General features: G+C 38.9%; 1 protein-coding gene across 7 annotated transcripts in view; it reads left to right on the top strand.

Annotated features, from left to right (window-relative positions):
- CKAP5 (cytoskeleton associated protein 5) overlaps positions 1-19,135 on the top strand; it is a 49,951-nt gene that overhangs the window by 17,922 nt on the left and 12,894 nt on the right. For 5 of the 7 annotated variants that reach the window (XM_080594641.1, XM_080594642.1, XM_080594643.1 and 2 more), the window contains 20 exons: positions 471-560; positions 704-868; positions 1,674-1,802; positions 2,361-2,543; positions 3,470-3,583; positions 4,750-4,860; positions 6,093-6,185; positions 6,478-6,663; positions 7,130-7,224; positions 8,643-8,700; positions 8,787-8,912; positions 9,259-9,395; positions 9,561-9,735; positions 10,267-10,380; positions 12,336-12,464; positions 13,129-13,323; positions 13,949-14,084; positions 17,067-17,155; positions 17,947-18,057; positions 18,346-18,471. In XM_080594641.1, coding sequence (XP_080450767.1) covers positions 471-560; positions 704-868; positions 1,674-1,802; positions 2,361-2,543; positions 3,470-3,583; positions 4,750-4,860; positions 6,093-6,185; positions 6,478-6,663; positions 7,130-7,224; positions 8,643-8,700; positions 8,787-8,912; positions 9,259-9,395; positions 9,561-9,735; positions 10,267-10,380; positions 12,336-12,464; positions 13,129-13,323; positions 13,949-14,084; positions 17,067-17,155; positions 17,947-18,057; positions 18,346-18,471 — 2,562 coding nt within the window. The remainder of the gene's footprint in view (positions 1-470; positions 561-703; positions 869-1,673; positions 1,803-2,360; positions 2,544-3,469; positions 3,584-4,749; positions 4,861-6,092; positions 6,186-6,477; positions 6,664-7,129; positions 7,225-8,642; positions 8,701-8,786; positions 8,913-9,258; positions 9,396-9,560; positions 9,736-10,266; positions 10,381-12,335; positions 12,465-13,128; positions 13,324-13,948; positions 14,085-17,066; positions 17,156-17,946; positions 18,058-18,345; positions 18,472-19,135) is intronic. The other 2 variants (XM_080594646.1, XM_080594647.1) reach the window with 1 other exon arrangement.

Below are 19,135 nucleotides of genomic sequence, written 5' to 3'. Positions count from 1 at the left end.
CAGCTGTGAGTCAAATGCGAGCATCTTACAGAGCTGTGCTGAATGCTCTGAGGAAGCTGGGAAAGAGGGAACAGGTTATATGCCTTTTTGGGTTCTTACAGGATGAGAGCACAGCACTCTGCTGTGTAACTGTTTAGTTTCTGTTCAATTTCTTTGTGTCCCAGACCAGTTGAGCCGGAATATTTATATGTAATTATGTGAGCTTGTACATCTGCCTTTTGTTTAGGGTTTTTGAACAACTTCTCATAGCGAAGCTATATTTGAAAAGAGATAGACCAGAAAGAATTTCATGTTAGAGATCAGCTAGAATAAACTAGTTCATACTGTTGTTGCATGCCCTTGAGGGGCAGCAGTGATTCTAATTTGCATTATTTGTTTGTGGAAAATCGGGGAGCAGACTATCAGGCTTTATAATTAATTACACTAGTGAAGAATGGATTGACTTTTTCTTCTTTTTATCTCTTCCATAGGTTGTTCCAACAATCTTGGAGAAGTTTAAAGAGAAGAAACCTCAGGTAGTGCAGGCATTACAGGAGGCCATTGATGCAATCTTTCTTACTGTAAGTAGAAGACTGACAATTGCCCCCCCCCCCCCCCCCCCCCCCCAAAAAAAAATCCCATTGTCTTAGATTTGATTTCTAGTACTTATTTGCTTTTTTCTTCCTTTACTGGAAATTAACGACTTCTTTATCAAACACTGTAGACCACATTGCAGAACATAAGTGAAGATATTTTGGCAGTGATGGACAACAAAAATCCAACAATTAAGCAGCAAACATCCCTTTTCATTGCAAGAAGCTTCCGTCACTGCACACCTTCTACTCTGCCAAAGAGCCTGTTAAAACCCTTCTGTGCTGCACTTCTCAAGGTAAAACAGGAGGAATTGTTACTTCTCTGGTACTGAAGTATTGTTATGAAGCATGAGATTGTTTGGGAGAAAGACTCTTACGGGGCAGCAGAGACTTAGAGAGCTTGTGTGCTATGTGGCCGTCAGGGTGAGTTTTGACTGATGTCAAACTACAAGATGACTGTCAGTCATGGGAATAGTTTAGACTCTTCATCCTTAGCTGTCTCTAAGACAGAAGACTCACCTAGTTTGTAATAGTTCAAGATGGTGATGTGTAAGTATTAAACTGCTGGACACTGCTACTTGCTTCTTGCAGATTATCTGTAGCAAGCTATTATTGGAATGCTAAATAAGAACTGTCATTAATTCATAGACTACAAGTACACTAGACCATTTACCAGTGCAAACAAAATGAGGTATAGGGTTTTTTTCCACGATGAAGTAACCCTTTCCTTCTTTTTGGAAACTTCCCTGGCTTCAAAAATGACAATGTGAAAAAGATTGCAGGACTTCAAACTTTTTGTAAACTTTCATGGTATTGCAATATCTCTTAAAGCCTAAATATTTACCATCTTCTTGTTCTGTGAAAGATGTAATGATGGGAAGCTAGCTGTGTTTGAGAAACAGTAGAATTGATCAGTACATGGGAAAGAATAAGTGGAAAAATAACTTTTTTCTTTCTGCCATGGAATGAATACTAAGGATTATTCCGTAATAGTTGTAGGCTTTTAAAAAGGGCAGGGAGGGGTTGATACAGAATGTCGATTTAAAATTGTGTTTAGATGTGAGCTGCAAGTTGTGTTATGTGCACTGTATTTCTCTGCAGCATATCAACGATTCGGCTCCTGAAGTAAGAGATGCTGGTTTTGAAGCATTAGGCACTGCCTTGAAAGTGGCTGGAGAGAAAGCTGTGAATCCTTTTCTAGCAGATGTGGACAAACTAAAGCTTGATCGTGTGAGTTTATTATAACTGCTGTAAAAATGCTCTATCCATTTAAGATCTATTTTAAGCTAGAGAAGACTAAAGAGGGTGCTTGAGCAGCTGATTTGAAAGAGATTTTTGATTTTTTTTAACTTAAAAGCTACTGATGCAGCAGGGAGTCTGAATATCTTTTTATTTCTTGCTAGATATCAAGTATCCTTTCTTTGACTTTCAGCACCTAAACTGTGTTGATATGCTAACATTGTACCTTTTCATTCTTAGATACAATATTTGTTTGGTTTCAAGACTATTACCTGTGAAGTGGCACGTATTTTTTCTGTTTTTGAATGCTTGGTTCTGCAAGGTTTTTTGTTTTTTAAACACTTTTTCTCCATCTGAAATAAAATTTAGGTCACAAGCATGTCGTGTACTTCTGTATTACACAGGATAACAAAATTTTGTCAGCTGAACAACTGAACTCACGTTGTTTCCACAGTAGTGAGGTTTGAGCTGCTGCTATGAAGGGACACTGTACATCTAGTTGTGGTAGCTAAACAGCTTTTGTTTTTTCTTTTTAAAACCATTTGTCAGATTAAAGAGTGTGCTGAGAAGGTAGAACTGGTTTATGGTAAAAAGACAGGAGGAGCTGCTGAGAAAAAAGAAAGCAAGCCTGTTGCTGGAAAGACCCCTGCTCTTTCAGGGACTGCTGCTGATAAAGAAACAAAAGATGCAGCAACCAAACCAGGACCACTGAAAAAAGCACCTGCTGCGAAGGTAAGAGATTATCAAGAGGTTGTTGACGACTGTATGTGTCTGTGATTGTATAGACTAGTTATATGTTGAAAGGTGGGCTGCTGAACATCTCCTTCCAGTGAAGAATCACTGTGATGAATCTGTCCTTCTGCAGGAGTTGGTGAGCCTAATAACAAAAGGAATCCAGGACTTTCTGATCAAGTACCTGCTGAAATCTCAGGGCTTTTTATCATATTAAACATTAATGACAAACTTTATAACAAATTTCGATAATGAAATAATGGTAGACCACTGGAGGCTGAGCCTCAGATGTGCTTTGTGATGACGTAGTAATATTTGGCTGAACTTGATGACTCTTGTTATAAATAGCAAGGTTACTACTAAGATGTTCAGTATTCTCTTCAGTGTTTGTTATCGTAAGTAACTTAAACCATTAGCCTGTATTATTTTAAAACAGTTATTTGGACTTTAAGAATTGATTTAAGCAGCACAATAGATGATCTTTGTAATACTGTACTTACTTCTCTAGGTGGGAAACTTGGGAGTGAATAGTAGAATAGATTGTATTCTTTGGTATTTATTGATACTCTAGTATCATTTTTCCAGGCTGCCAGTCACAAATTTAATATCTAATCTGTATCTATAGGAAAATACAGGGATGAGTTCACGAGTTCCTGAACCATCACAAATGCATACGTCTTTCCCTTTTCATCTGTCTTGCATGTCCCTGTTACTGTACCTGGTTTCTAAAGCCTAGTAGTCAGAAAGCAATGTATGAACTAAATAAGTCGTAACTTTTGCCCGTAACAGTTACGGTAACAGAGATTGTCTTCTAAATGCATCTTCTGACATCAGAATGTATAGATGTGGAAAACCAGCAATTCATTTGGAGTCTGATGAATCAGAGACCTGTTTGGTCTTGGCTAACTTGCTTGTTTCCTTTCTAGCCTGGGGGCCCACCCAAGAAAGGCAAGCCAGCTGCAGCTGCGGGTATGGGAGGTGCTGGGGCTAAAGGCAAGAAGGCTCCCGAGACCAAAGAGATATTTGAATCTGAGCTCTCAGTAAGTATTCTCCTATTCTCTGAAATACAAAATGCTTTATGCAAGTAGTTAATCAGTTCTGCAGCTACTAAAAATATTTTCACAGAAGTTGGGGTATTTTTGTTGGACAGGGGAAAGCAGTGCATTCAAACAAATAGAAATCATGACCAATAAAATGTATGTTTGATATATTCTGGTAAACACACACTTGTTCTACAGGCTGTTGTAGGTATCAGGTTGTATAAGACAGTAAATAATAAATCATGCTACTGTCATGAGGAATGTCATGTTGCCTCTGAACTAGGAACAGATAAAGGCAGAGATAGAAATACTTTCAGTGTAACTATGGATGCGTGATTTGCTGCAGGGGTACTAACTCAAATTTATTCCATGCTATTCATATTAAGTTGAGTCAGGAAAACATTCAAGTTTTGCATGTTAATTGAACCACTGATATAGTTTATGGGTTAGACACTTCCTACTTTTTCTATTAAAAAAAAAAAACTTTTCCGCTGTACCCTCTTGGTAGATCAACTCATTCCCCTCATCTGTCGGTTAAACAGTAATAAAGCTCTAAAGCTCTGATTTACTGCTTTACTAGATCTATCGGCAAGTTTTTTGGATTGTCAGTTATCTCTACGGTGTTCAGTATGACTACTTTCTATTATACCCAGTTCACATTATACAGCACAAAATGAGGATACAGTTCTTGAGGGTAGTGCAGACACCAGTGAAACAAGGGAAGTTTTTATCTTGTTTCATATAATAAACCTGATTGATTTTGCTAAAATGGATGCAGAAGATGTGTTCTAACATTTGCCTTTTTATCAACCCCCAATTTGTTGCTATGAACGTTTGCCCACACTTCATACAAAATTATCTTTAAAATTTTAGTTTACCTTTTGCTGTGGCTATCTGCTGTCACTTTTGACTGCTTGTACTTCTCAGGGATTATTCTTCTGTTGCAATATGACTTAAAACCTTCCTGAACTCATAAGGTCCCTAAACTGTATCCCATACAAGATATTTCAACTTACAACAGACCTTATTATGATATGGTGACATGTATTTTGTAAATGCACTGCAGGGCAGGGGTCATTCTAGTATATTATCTGCACTTAAGGCTGCAGCCTCCTGTACCATGGGATCCTGCAGGGTGTGTTAACCTTGTTCTGATCTGACCGCAGATAGAAGTATGTGAAGAGAAAGCTGCTGCTGTCCTTCCAGCTTCTTGTATCCAACAGCTGGACAGTGGTAATTGGAAAGAGAGGCTTGCCTGCATGGAGGAGTTTCAGAAGGTGAGTTTGCAACAGTTGATAAGAGGAGAGGTGAGGAAGAAGAAAGCCAAAAATATAATTTCTTCAGCTTTTTAGGCCTGGTAGCTCTTGTAAAAAGACATAGCAGAGTAGTGATATGTCAGCACAGTAGTTCAGATAGATTAAACAATACTTGCAAAATACAAGTGGTTTATGTTTTAAACTAGCTATTAATCCATAACTATAGCACAGTAAGAGTCTACATTTAATGTAGATATGCTTTTGTCAAAAGTACCTGTATGTGGATCGAGGATGCATACAGGTCTCTTTAAAATACCATGTAATTCTAAAGGCGATTCTAAAGCTTAGTGTCAAAGATAGCTAGGCTTAAGCAGAGGTTTGCAATTATTTTGGCAAAAACACTTGCAAGCACCTGTTGACTGCATGTTAAGCAGCAATTGATTAATAAACGTAATAATGATGGAAATAAAACTTCAATTGGCAAATAGTTGATGTTTGAAGCCTATGATGACATCAGTCTAAATCGCTGGTAGTGAGTACTTCGTGTAGTTGCAAACAAATAAGCATGACGTCACATACAACTAGAACATGAAGCCTGGCTATTGTATAATGTAAAATCATTGAGAGTTCACATTCAAAAAGTCATCAATTGAAGATGTACAAATAGTTCATAACACTGCATCATAGTTGCTCTTGCGTTTTAATACCTAAGTTGAAAAGGTCACTAACTGAAATTAGAAACAGCGATCGGCTGCACTGAAATGCTGCTGCAGAAGCCAGAATAGCTTTACTCAAATGTAAAGATGTTACGGTTTCATTGCAATGCGTTTGTTCTTTTTTTTTTTTTGAATGGATAAGTCTAACAACAACTACAACTAATTTAGGTTATGTTCAAGCTTAATCTGCTTAATCTTTGCTTTCTAGTCAGGCCACTTATTAAGTGTTAAATTCCCAGGGCTGGAATGGCCAATAGGAGCTTCTAAGTACACTGTTTAAAGAATATACAAAGTGTAGCAGTATGAATGCTGTCACTTAAATGGCTCTGCACATGTAAAATGGACTACATGTGGAAATGGGTCTTGTAGTAAGGCTGTTCAGGTGGATTATTATGTTCAGAGCTTCTGCAACTTAGCCCTATGTTAAGAAAATTACAGGACAGTTGAGGTAACTTCACTTGTGTGGGTGTTTTGGTGGGTTTTGTTTGTTTTTGCACCATTTGCGATGTACTGGCTAACTTAATTTTTATCTTTAAGGCTGTTGAGCTTATGGAAAGAAGTGAAATGCCTTGCCAAGCTCTAGTAAGAATGCTGGCCAAGAAACCTGGTTGGAAGGAAACAAACTTTCAGGTAATGCATTTTACTTACATTAACTAGCAAGAATGGACTGTTAGTTACTGAAATTGCCTTTCTAACTGACTGAAAGGCCTTAGCTGCATATACATCATTGATGGCAAACTTAGTACATATATGAAACTGTTGAGTTTTATATATATAGTTTATACATATAATTTATATATAATATATAGTTTAAATATATTTTTACACTTATATACTATTATATAGTTATAACTATATAATTTTTAAAAGGTCTTAAAACATGAAAACATGAGTGTCTTCCTTGCTGTTATGAACATTCCAGGTGATGCAGATGAAACTGCATATAGTTGCATTGATTGCACAGAAAGGAAACTTCTCCAAAACTTCAGCACAGGTTGTGCTGGATGGTCTCGTAGACAAGGTTGGTGATGTGAAATGTGGGAGTAATGCAAAAGAAGCCATGACAGCAATAGCTGAGGCATGTCAGTTGCCATGGACTGCTGAGCAGGTGAGTGAATAGTAAAGGTATTCTTCCAGTAAAGGCAGAAATACTATGTGGGATGTTCTTTCAGTCTGAGGAATAAGTCTGAAATCTTTTATTTATTTATTTTGTGTTTCCTGTAATTAATTTGCTTTCAAGATATCTCTTGAGGTAGAAATTAAATAAACCCTCATTCAAGAGAGGTAATAGGAAGGTACTGACTTACCTGTAGAGATACTGTCAAAACAGTTAAACTTCCGTAACACAGGTAATTTCCAGCTGCGTTTTAGTACTTCTGTAACTTCTGGTTCACACTAACTGCAATCATATTATGCTGTAGTGACACAACAAATTCTGCCTTGCTTATTACCCCAATTGTTTTGGTTTATTTGCACTGCCTTTTTTTTTTTTTGCAGGCATTTTAATTCATTTGTTACAGTGCTTTGTCACCTGGCTTGTCAATGAAAATTCACATTTAACTCTTATGTTCCAGGTTGTGGCTATAGCTTTCTCTCAAAAGAATCCTAAAAACCAGTCAGAAACCTTGAACTGGCTCTCAAACGCGATTAAAGAGTTTGGCTTTTCTGGGTATGTCTTTTAAGTAAACTGGCAAGAGCAACTTGAATGAAATTATTTCTTATCTTGGACTGAGAATCTGTTCATCCTACCTAGCGAGTGCAAATGCACTGAACGTTTGTTTCCTCATCTGTGATGCTGACTATATCAGGTTCTTTTCTAGCTCTAAATATGTAAATAAAAGCATCTAACTTTAGTAATAAGATACAATCCTTTATTGTTAATCCATTCTCACTGGGCCTTCTCTGAAGAGCGTTCTACTTAACCTGCACAAAGAAGTGGGATGAGCAAGTAGTTGTAGTAGTTCATGTCTGATATTCCCATTCTACTTAGATACACCTGCACCCTGGTGGATCGCTATTTATTTAGACAAAAAAAGGGCAAAAAGGCAGGCAGAAGAGTTACATAGCATGTTTATTGTTTTTTTTGGGGTAGATTTTACGTATGATAACAGGGTGATGTTTTAACCAACATAATAACGATTATTGCTTCTGGTGCTGTGAAGGAAAAATAGATTCTCCTTTAAAATCAGAACAACTTAATTTCTAAGCACCTCTCTTAACTGAATATTCTCTAGCATATGTAATACAATAATATACAGTTTACTCATATACAGTTTACTCATAAGAACAAAACTTCTGAGCAGTAAAAGCTTGAAATTCTAATTTATTTGACTGCTTGGGTGGTTACCATGCCTGCTTGTGTTGTATCACAGCTGTTAAATAGATAGTCATGTTGATTAAGTCTGGGAAATAAACTCTTTTCAGTAACATTTTACATGCTAGGACAAATTCCCAAAGAAGTATGTATCTCCAGCAGGATAATGTGTGGATATGATACTAGAACAGAAGTGTTTGGGGCTGCACAAAGGAATCGATCTTCCATGCTTGCCCATCTGTTCCCTTTTCTGTTGAATGCAGTGGTGGTACAGAAGATTCAGTAATCTAAACCTTGTTTTTACTCTTTCTTTCTATTGTAAATGAGTCTTTTTTGAAACTTTTACCTCTTTGTGGATGATCCTGATACAGGTCAACAAAAAAGTACCTTTTATATCAGGTGTTTAAATGGTACTGGACTTATCCTTTGGGATTTGAGTCCTAGCAGTTGTATGGGTGTCATAGTTTAAGAAAATTTACAGCTGTAATAAATGCAGTCTTTGATGTAAAATATCTTAGGTTTACTGTATTGACTTTCACAGTAGGTTATTTCCAAAACCTATCCATTTCAGTATTTTTTTTTTGAAATAGCTACCAACTACATTGTACCTGGGATATTACGATGTGCAAATATTTTCTGCTTCTAAGTCATTTGTATGTATCTGGTTTATTCTCATTGCATTATTTTAATCTGTAGCATGTTATGATGGTTTTGTTTCTCATTGGTGTTTGCTGTGTTGCGTTTTACTCATGGGAGCATCTTTTTCCCCACAGACTGAATGTCAAAGCTTTCATCAGTAATGTGAAGACAGCTCTTGCTGCAACTAACCCAGTAAGTAAATTTACAATTTTAATACTGATTTTTTTTTTTTTGGTCCTTAATTAGAAGACTGAGTGCTTTTATCATCTTTCTGACAGGCTGTAAGGACTTCTGCCATTACCTTGCTGGGAGTTATGTACCTTTATGTGGGGCCTCCTTTGCGAATGTTTTTTGAAGATGAGAAGCCCGCCCTTCTCTCCCAGATAGATGCAGAATTTGAAAAGGTATGAAGTGTAGCACTCTTAATAACAAGTACCATTAAAACTACTTGGAAACTTCAGTAGTTGGAATGTGTAGTAAAACTGTTGTCTAACCTGCGTTTTGGTAATGAATCAGACTTCTGACGATAACCTACCAAAGTAGCTGCAAACATGCTGTATGTAGCTATGTCAATAATCTACTTTTTTTCTCCCATGACAGATTTCAAAAGCTTCTGCTTTTGGGGGTATCAGTATGTTCTAGGAGTCTGCTACACTGAGATAGCATATTTGGGTCATGCAACCGTCTCTATTTTTCATGTCAAATGAAAAACTCTAAAATACCTATTGCTGTCTTCTGTGTTGCTTGCAGATGCAAGGGCAGACAGCACCAGCCCCAACTCGTGGCATTTCCAGGCACAGTGGAGGCAGTGGGGATGACGGTGAGGAAGAGGAACAGGAGGATGTTGCGAATGATGTTGTGGATCTCTTGCCGAGAACAGATATTGGGTATGTTAGGGTTCTACAGCATGAGGACATATTTGCCCTGCAATTCAAAGCTTGGTATTTATAAGCACTTCATAAGCAGAAATTGCGTTGTTAAAGCGCTAAATTACTAAAAAGCATGTAGCAAAGAAAATGGGCTTTTTGCTACTTTTTTTTTTCCTCTTATAGTGATAAGATCACAGCTGAGCTAGTGTCTAAGATTGGGGACAAAAACTGGAAGATCCGAAAGGAAGGTCTAGATGAAGTGACGAGCATAATTAATGATGCGAAGTTCATACAGCCCAACATAGGAGAACTTCCAGCTGCTTTGAAGAGTCGTCTCAATGACTCCAATAAAATCTTGGTATGTTACTTAAAGTCCTATTTCAACTATTTACAGCTTAGAACTGCAGACAAGCTATTTCTGAACGTTGCTTATGGTTCAGATCTGTTAACATCATGAAATCAACAGTTTGAAACCAGTGAACAGTGTATTTACAGATTATGTGCTTGCCAGTTCTTACAAACATTTGTCTCTGCAGATTTTTATAATGTCTTTGCAAAAAAAAGACTTCAAAAAGGGGGAAAGTCTACCTCTGTACTCAGAGTAATGTAAGCAAACTTTAAAAAAAAAAGTTGAATCGCTTTACTTGGCAAAAAATAAATCTCTTGTTTCAAAATTTTTTTGCTGAACTTGATTGAAATTTACTTAAAATATAGAAATAACTTTTGCCTGTTTGTGTGATGAATTTGAAGTCTGGAAAAGGTATCATTGAGCAGGCATTATAAAGTAAAAGCCCCGATAAACAGCAGTGTTACTTTCCCCATGTGACTTGGAGTTTTGTGCAGGTGCTTGTCGCTGTAGCTTATTCAAAGCCTTGCTGTTTATGTGCAGGTGCAACAAACACTGAGCATTCTTCAGCAGCTAGCAACAGCAATGGGCCCCAATATCAAACAGCATGTGAAAAATTTGGGCATTCCTGTCATTACAGTCCTTGGAGACAGTAAGGTAGGGCACTCGAGACCTTTTTCCTTTTTGCCTTTGCCTAAGTGTCTTACTACTATCTAAGCTATGTCTGAGAATAACTATATAGGCTATAGTATTTAGCCTTGCTTCTGAGACACGGATGGTAGTTTGTAAGCTACTGAAGAAGTTTTAAAGTTGTGGTGCTGTTGGACTTTTCTTGGGGTGTGGTTCTTTCCTAGATGACAGCTTATTAACAAAATAAGAATTTCTACCTTACTATATATTCTGAGATATATTCTACTGCTTATGAATAAATGCAGTAAAGGTTGTACTTCAACTTTAAGTGAAACAAGATGACTGTATGTATGCGTACTTTTGATGCTGAAAATATACTACTTGACCAAACAAACCTGATTAGCTTTTGAAGTTGCTTGTTAGTACTCTTCTTTTCGTGTATCAATGTGGATTCCAGTGTACCTTGTTGTCTTGTTATATAGGAGACCTTTGAACCGTAGGTAGAAACATGTCACTGATAACCAACACCAAAGCTTGTATAATGTTAGTGTGGAACTTGTCAAGATACAGTGTCAAAATCAAAGCTAGTACCATGGGAAAGCTATTTTGAGGAGTTAGGGAAAGGAGGCTTGGTACGATGCCAATGTCTTGTGCCAGAATTCACAGGCAATTATCAGAGATGGTGTACTTCAGATGTTTCTACTCTGCGTGTGAGTAGGGAAAAAGTAGGTGAGCAGGCTAAAGATGAAAGTCCTAATAGCAACAGAAGCTTATCACTTTGAAAGCTTCCGAAGATATGTGTCAAAACTAGATTCCTACCAAAATACTTTGCTGTTGGTGTTGGTGTTGGTGTTGGCTGCTTTCTCCTGTAGGAGAAAGGCTCTTGACACAGTCTGCATTTCTGTGTAGAGAGAGAAAGAATTGTCTTGCCGGTACCTCCCCCAAGCTCAATTTTGAGCTGAATTGCCAGGAGATTAGAGCAATTCTGCTGGAGGCCAAAGCTTACTCAGCATAGACTGGTATTGCTTCAGCAAACACCTTCTGATCCTCCACAAGCATATAGGATTCTTTCCCTCCCTTGCTTGAAGAAGCTGATCATCCTTCTCTAGGAGAAGGAAACTGCTCCTGTGTTTCAGTGTTATGGATCTTCCTACCTGTAAGGAGCCTATATATCTGAAAGCAAGAAAAGCCAGTTTACAAGCTGTGATGTTCATGAATCTACTAATGAGAAATCAAAATGTGTTCTAGTCTGCTAACAAGCTGTGCTGACATTTAAAGTACAATGTGCGTATATTGATGTGCGCCAACGTGCATTAGCACATTAATGCTTAATGTGTCTGTATCCTTGGGACGGGCAGTGTATGCATTGGTGGTTCTCTTATTTTACTGAAGGGGCAAAAACTCTAAATTACTGTGCACATTACTCCTATTTATATAAGACTTGCTCCTTTTTGTTGTTTGATGCTGTTCTGAAGTAGTCTGAAGATGGAAAATGAGTAAGAGTAGAGGGCTCCCCTATTCATGGTTTGACTTCTGCTTGTGTGTATCCTAAATAAGAGTGCCCTGAAACTAATAACAGGTTCTATAACCCGCTTGCCCTGATTTATGAGTGTACTACATCTATCTTTACCACCATCTTTTACTTTTTAGGTAAATCATTAACCTTATTCTTTTACTAGGAAACTAAGCTAAAGGAGACTCCCAAACTCTCATCAATGAATAGTAGCAAGTTCAGAGTGCTTCTAGAGATGCCTTTAGTCTTTTTTTTTTTTTACTGAACTACTGCTAAAAACGATAAATTAATATGATGTGACTTGGTCATTTCTGCATCTCATAGCATCACTAAAATTAGGTTCTTCTGATCACTAGATTTCTCGAGCAGTGAAGAAAAATAGAGATTTCAAAGCATATAACCTGGAATCTTCTGTTGTAATCTTCTGACCCCTCTTTACAATTATTCTTCTTAAATCTTTTTGTTACAGAATAATGTTCGTGCCGCTGCATTAGCAACTGTGAATGCCTGGGCTGAACAAACCGGAATGAAAGAGTGGTTGGAAGGTGAAGATCTATCTGAGGAACTCAAAAAAGAAAATCCTTTCCTAAGACAAGAGGTAGGCTTCTGCTAAGTAAACTTCTCCACATGTGCATGTAATCAAAATGACCTTACTTACAAAGGAATATGTTCAACTAAGCAGACTGACATTGCATAATACGATCATTACATGAGTAAACAAGTAACTCTGTTCTTACTGACAAAATGTCAAACTTCACAAGGCTAATGAGCTGTCACTCCTGCATGTTAGCTGTAATTCAGATTTCAGTGCCTCCCAAATGAAGTTTGCCTGTTTTGATTACCCTTTTAAGACCTATTGTTTTTCTTCCAATTAACCCTATGGCAGTGAAGACCTGAACTGAACTGGAGGTATTAATAAATTGAAGTGAATGAAGTGCAACTTACTAATCAGCCGCACTAGCTGAAATTACAATGCTTTTTTTCAAAAGGAAGAAACAACTCAAGCAGTCTTAGCTAACTAGGCTCCAAGTTTTAAATGAGCTGCATATTGACATACTGCACTTGTTTTTTTTAAACTGCTGATATTAAAGTTCACATTAAGAATGTTTGCCTGAACAAATGTTGTAGGGCTTTGTTCTTTTTGCGTGTGAAAATGTGAAACACTTCTACAACTGAGCTACTCTTCAGGCTTTTGTGGCTTATACTAGGTGTTCCAGCTAGCAGTGAGCACTTGCCCAGAAACTTTTTATTCTTTCTTTCAGCTGCTTGGTTGGTTAGCTGAAAAGTTGCCTACCCTCCGTACTGTTCCTTCTGACCTGCTCTTGTGTGTGCCTCACCTCTACTCCTGTCTTGAAGATAGAAATGGGGATGTGCGTAAAAAGGCGCAGGATGCCCTGCCCTTCTTTATGATGCATCTTGGATTTGAGAAGATGGCGAAAGCCACCAGCAAGCTGAAGGTATTGTTTTCGCTAAGATTAGATAATATGACCTTGAATGAGTGGATATTAACAAGTCACATTCACAATCTCATGACTTGATGTCTCCAGTCGTTAAAAGCCTGTCTTCAGTCCCTTTGAGTTCAATGCAAATAGTGTCAGGAGGCTGAGAGTTAGTTTTTTCAACTTTAGAAAGACTGCTGCCACAACAGGTTTATCACTTCAGGAGCTTGATACTTATTCACTATGCTTTTGTTTTAAAATAAAAAAATCTACCTGCTGATAGCTTCCTTACTGGTTATTGTCCAGCTGTATGTCTTTGAACATACACTTTAAGATGGCTTCCAGCAATTTGTTGTATCTTTACGGATCACTGAGTGCTGGTTCCCTCTTAGGGCTCTCCATTAACTTCAAGGGACTGCGCACCTAGGATAGATTGCTAGTTCACATGTTTCCTATAGGTCCTGCAGAAAGAAGCTAATGGATGACGTGTTTTATCTCAGAACAGGAATATCTGAAAACATGTTTTAAGATAAGCGTCATGGAAGATGCTAACTAGAGAATAGTACTGTTTGCCTTGTCTGTAGCATGTATTAGCATTGTAATCCTTCCATATCTATTACTTTTTCCCCCCCCTGCTCTCTAGCCAACTTCCAAAGACCAGGTACTGGCCATGCTTGAGAAAGCCAAGGCCAACATGCCAGCCAAACCAGCTCCTGCTGCTAAAGCATCTTCCAGAGTGGGTGGGGGAGCAGCTCCAGCCAAATTCCAGCCTGCATCAGGTAACCTCTCGAGTTCTGGTAAATGAGTGATAAAAGGGTGGGTTTCCTTTCATTTAAGAAAATCTATTGGGTTAAATAGCACTTTGAAGTTTATTTATGTTTTTTGAGAGCACAGGTTCTGTAAAATTGATTCTCTGATTGACTTTCCCAGCTTGGGACTACATAAAAAGGAGTTCTATTTGCAGAATCTGAGTGCAGGAATTAGTGGATAAGCTTACAATTGTTGTATTAAGTTTGAGATAGTAGGTCAATCATCTGCAGGGAAGAGCTTTTGGCTATATATGGATATTACTAACTGCAGTATGCCATTGTAGAGTTTGTTGTAGACATTCTTTTTAGATAGGTAAGCAAGTTGTTTTGAAGGTAACTTTCAGAAATACTCTTTACACTAGGTCTGTGGTCTGGACTAATACTAACAACATGGTTTCATAGATCCAAAGGCTATGGTGCCTGTGGAATATTAACCTGGAAATATGTTTTAATATTGTGTCCCTGTATCTAAAGAAACAGAACAACACTAAAAAATGTCTGAACTTTTGAACAAAAATAAGTTAAAATCTTGGTCCTTCTCAATTTCTAAATTAAATTAATTTGTATTGATGTAGTACTTTGCATTTCTGAAAGAGTGTATCCTTGCAGAGAATCATTTGATTACGCTTGCATTTACTCAAACTTCTTTAGTGCATGCAGGCAAATGAATAGTCTTACGTATCTGTTTCATGGAGCTTAAGTTTTGAGGTTTCTAGGGAACCTTTTTGTCATGCTAGAGGAAGAAGCCCTCTTAACAGGAGGAGGGAAATTCAGCATAGTTGCAAACATCTTCCATCATTCCATTCCTTTCCATCATTTATCGGCAGTCCTGGCTATCAGGGGAGGTCCCAGTTGACTGGCAGCTAGCCAATGTGACGCCCATCTATAAGAAGGGCCGCAGGGCAGACCTGGGGAACTACAGGCCTGTCAGTTTGACCTCAGTGCCAGGAAAGCTCATGGAGCAGATTATCTTGAGGGTCATCACGCGGCACTTGCAGGGCAAGCAGGCGATCAGGCCCAGTCAGCATGGGTTTATGAAAGGCAGGTCCTGCTTGACGAACCTGATCTCCTTCTATGACCAAGTGACGCGCTTGGTGGATGAGGGAAAGGCTGTGGATGTGGTTTACCTTGACCTCAGTAAGGCTTTTGACACGGTTCCCCACAACACTCTCCTCAAGAAACTGGCTGCTCGGGGCTTGGACTGGCGTACGCTTCGCTGGGTTAGAAACTGGCTGGATAGCCGGGCCCAGAGAGTTGTGGTGAATGGAGTCAAATCTGGTTGGAGGCCGGTCACTAGTGGTGTCCCCCAGGGCTCGGTACTGGGGCCGGTCCTCTTTAATATCTTTATCGATGATCTGGATGAGGGCGTCCAGTGCACCCTCAGTAAGTTTGCAGATGACACCAAGCTAAGTGCGTGTGTCGATCTGCTCGAGGGCAGGAAGGCTCTGCAGGAGGATCTGGATAGGCTGGAGCGATGGGCTGAGGCCAACTGTATGAAGTTCAACAAGGCCAAGTGCCGGGTCCTGCACCTGGGGCGCAACAACCCCAAGCAGAGCTACAGGCTGGGAGATGAGTGGCTGGAAAGCTGCCTGGCTGAGAGGGACCTGGGAGTATTGGTTGATAGTCGGCTGAATATGAGCCAGCAGTGTGCCCAGGTGGCCAAGAAGGCCAACAGCATCCTGGCCTGTATAAGAAGCAGTGTGGCCAGCAGGTCTAGGGAAGTGATTGTGCCCCTGTACTCGGCTCTGGTGAGGCCGCACCTCGAGTACTGTGTTCAGTTTTGGGCCCCTCGCTACAGGAAGGACATGGACGTGCTCGAGCGAGTCCAGAGAAGGGCAACCAAGCTGGTGAGGGGTCTGGAGAACAAGTCTTACGAGGAGCGGCTGAGGGAGCTGGGCTTGTTCAGCCTGGAGAAGAGGAGGCTCAGGGGCGACCTTATCGCTCTCTACAGTTACCTTAAAGGAGGCTGTAGCGAGGTGGGGGTTGGTCTGTTCTCCTACGTGCCTGGTGACGGGACGAGGGGGAATGGGCGAAAGTTGCGGCAGGGGAGTTTTAGGTTGGATGTTAGGAAGTACTTCTTTACCGAAAGGGTTATTAAGCATTGGAACGGGCTGCCCAGGGAGGTGGTGGAGTCACCATCCCTGGAGGTCTTTAAAAGACGTTTAGATGTAGAGCTTAGCGATATGGTTTAGTGGAGTACTTAGTGTTAGGTCGGAGGTTGGACTCGATGATCTTGAGGTCTCTTCCAACCTAGAAATCTGTGATACTGTGATCTTTGTGCTTCAGTCAGTTCTGTCTTCAGTTCTGATTGATCATGCAGTTGATTTGACTTTCATTGTAGGAGGGTGTGGGGTTTCTTCATGTTTTGTTTTTGTTTGCTTGTTTTTAAAATCTTTCCACGCAACCGTCTGTCAGCTTCTCTTTGAAAATACCTATGTGGTATTGAGAATAAAAAACATAGCTTAATTTTTATGCTAAAATCAATTACAAAAAAATTCTGTGACAACACTTAAAAATTATCTGGATGATCTGTCCAGTGTAGTTTACTGCGGGGCTACTGGAATGCTTGTGCTGACACAAGGGAGAAGGTGACAGGATTGGGTTACAAGGGATTAGAAGAAGCAGTCCTGCATTATCTCCTTCTTAGGGCCAGCTTGCCTGCTCAAACTGAGGACAGCTACAGCTTCAGACACGAGCCCACACAGTGCATCTGTGTGCATGTTTTTAAACCTGTTTTGATAATGACGAATTTGACATATGATCTTAATTCAGAACTTTGTATGCTTACATGCAATAGAAGAAACTTTTTACACATTTGAAGTCCTCAGATGACAGTGTGATAAAGGCATTATTATCTTCATCAACATTTTTTCTTCTCCGCTAAGAACAGAAAACCAGCGCTGACCTAAAATAGGCTTACTGGTAGTTTGAAATGGTCTATTATTTTTCCAGCTTTTTCTGAAGATTCAGGGTCCAATACCATGGAATCCAAGCCTGATCCCAAAAAAGCCAAAGCAGGAGGTGCCTCCTCTAAAGCTAAGGTATGCTGATGGCATTTTGTATGAAATCGGTTCAATTAAGTTAGTAGATGTAGTTTGTTAATGTATTACAAGTAGAAGAGTATAGCCTTTGCTAGGGACTGCTTATACTAAGAATTATTGTGATTGTCTGATTTCTGAAATTGTATTCCCATATCATCTACTTCATCACTATTTTTTTCATTAACTATTTAATTATTCCAAAGCCTGTGTTGGCACAAATGCAGTTCTGTGGACAGCTTATTCCATGTTCTAAATATGCTTGACCTTCTTGATTTCATGTGATTGGGAACTCACTATTACTATTGCAGTTCCAACATTACACTTTGTACAGTAGTTTTGAGCCCAAGTATCGAAAGAAGTTAATCTCTCCTTTACAGTAGGGAGGATAAAATGCTCTCAAGCACAGAAGGAAGATGCTTAAATACATAGTAATAGCCTCAGCTGATTACATTTGAATTGTGGTTAGGTTTTTCTGCTTTGTTACGGTAATTTTTCTGCTATTAACTTTTAAACACAACAACAAAAAGAAAACCTGTTCTACAGTCCTGTTGCCTCCTTTGTCTAAAGTAATGCTGTAATGAGATCAGTTTTGATACAGGTCCAGATTTATGACAGAAGTGAATGGAACTAACTTTGAAGGATGTTACAGGCTTGCTTAGGTTAATATATTCATCTGTCAAAACTGATGCCAGAGTAAATGCCTCTGCTGTGAACTCACAGAAAGTTTGGAATAGTAACTCTAGTGAGTAAATCTTTCTAACAACAAAGCCTTTTTTGTGGCTTATTTACAGCAGTCAGATGTTAATAGCAGTATGTCCAAAGGCAATACCAGCCAGTCCAAAGCTAATACAAGCCTCAGCAAAGGCAATATGAGTCTGGCAAAGAACAAATCTATCAAACAGGTACCACGTTGGGTTTTAGGGATGCGTGTGGGTGACTAGTGCACTGGTTGAGTGACATGTCATATTTCACAGAGTACTATTGCGCACATTGTCGTGGGTATTGCTTCCACAGCAGCAGAGCACATACTTCTAAAACTCTAATCAACATTATTCTTCTAGCTTCTCTCTGGCTCTTGTACACCTAGGCAGCATGACGTTGGCTGGTATCTAATGCTTGCAATTGCTTGCCTAAGGCATGTATGTGTCTTGCATTGCCTCTTGAAACCTTGTGTGTTGCTTTTTTTTCAGGGTGTACAGGGGAAGAAAGTGTTAAGCAAGCCTACTTTGAAGGAAGACGATGATAAATCAGGTCCTATTTTTATCATGGTCCCAAATGGGAAAGAACAGAGAATGAAAGATGAGAAAGGTCTGAAGGTGAGGAAAAAAATGGATGTGTTCACCTGTTTTGAAGTAGTATAACTTTAGCACCTTCCTTTGTTCTGGTATTTAGAGTTAAACGTGCTAGGGCATGAAAGTACTAGGCTCTGTCCATCCTTTAGATTGATTTTTCTAGTGTCTAGTTGACTTTCGCAGGTCCATATCAGTCTTACTACGGTGTTTTCCTGTTTTTTTTTTCCTGAATTTTGTGCATTTATGCATTCTTGTAAAACACAGAGGCCTTTTTACAACTTTTTCCAGCTGAGAACTCTCTCAGGTATTAAGCTAATTGACTGTTTTCACATAATTAATTCTAGAGTTGTAATATCCACTGTGAATTCTTTATACTTATTTTTTTAACAGCATCTCTTATAAAGCTTGTCTTTTTGTGGAAGTTCTGTTACTTAAAACACAGGGTTTATTTATTACTTGCTAGTGAATAGGCCTATTTTGCATAAAAAAAAACATTTAAAGTAACTGGTAATAATTAAGGTAATAACCTAAAGATAACCACTCGACATAGGGAGAATCTTTCGTGTAAGCTAAGGTGAGGAAACCCCACCAAACTTTTCCCACTTCTTTTTGATAATGAGAAGACTTTGAAAACAGATTCTGAAGCAAGATTAAAAGCAACACAACTTGCAGATTGCTTCAAGAAGAG

The sequence above is a fragment of the Anser brachyrhynchus genome, assembly GCF_964034855.1.
Source record: "Anser brachyrhynchus genome assembly, chromosome: 5".
Lineage (NCBI taxonomy): Eukaryota > Metazoa > Chordata > Aves > Anseriformes > Anatidae > Anser > Anser brachyrhynchus.
Note: the sequence above shows the minus strand (reverse complement) of the source record. Positions and strands in the feature narration are given on the sequence as shown.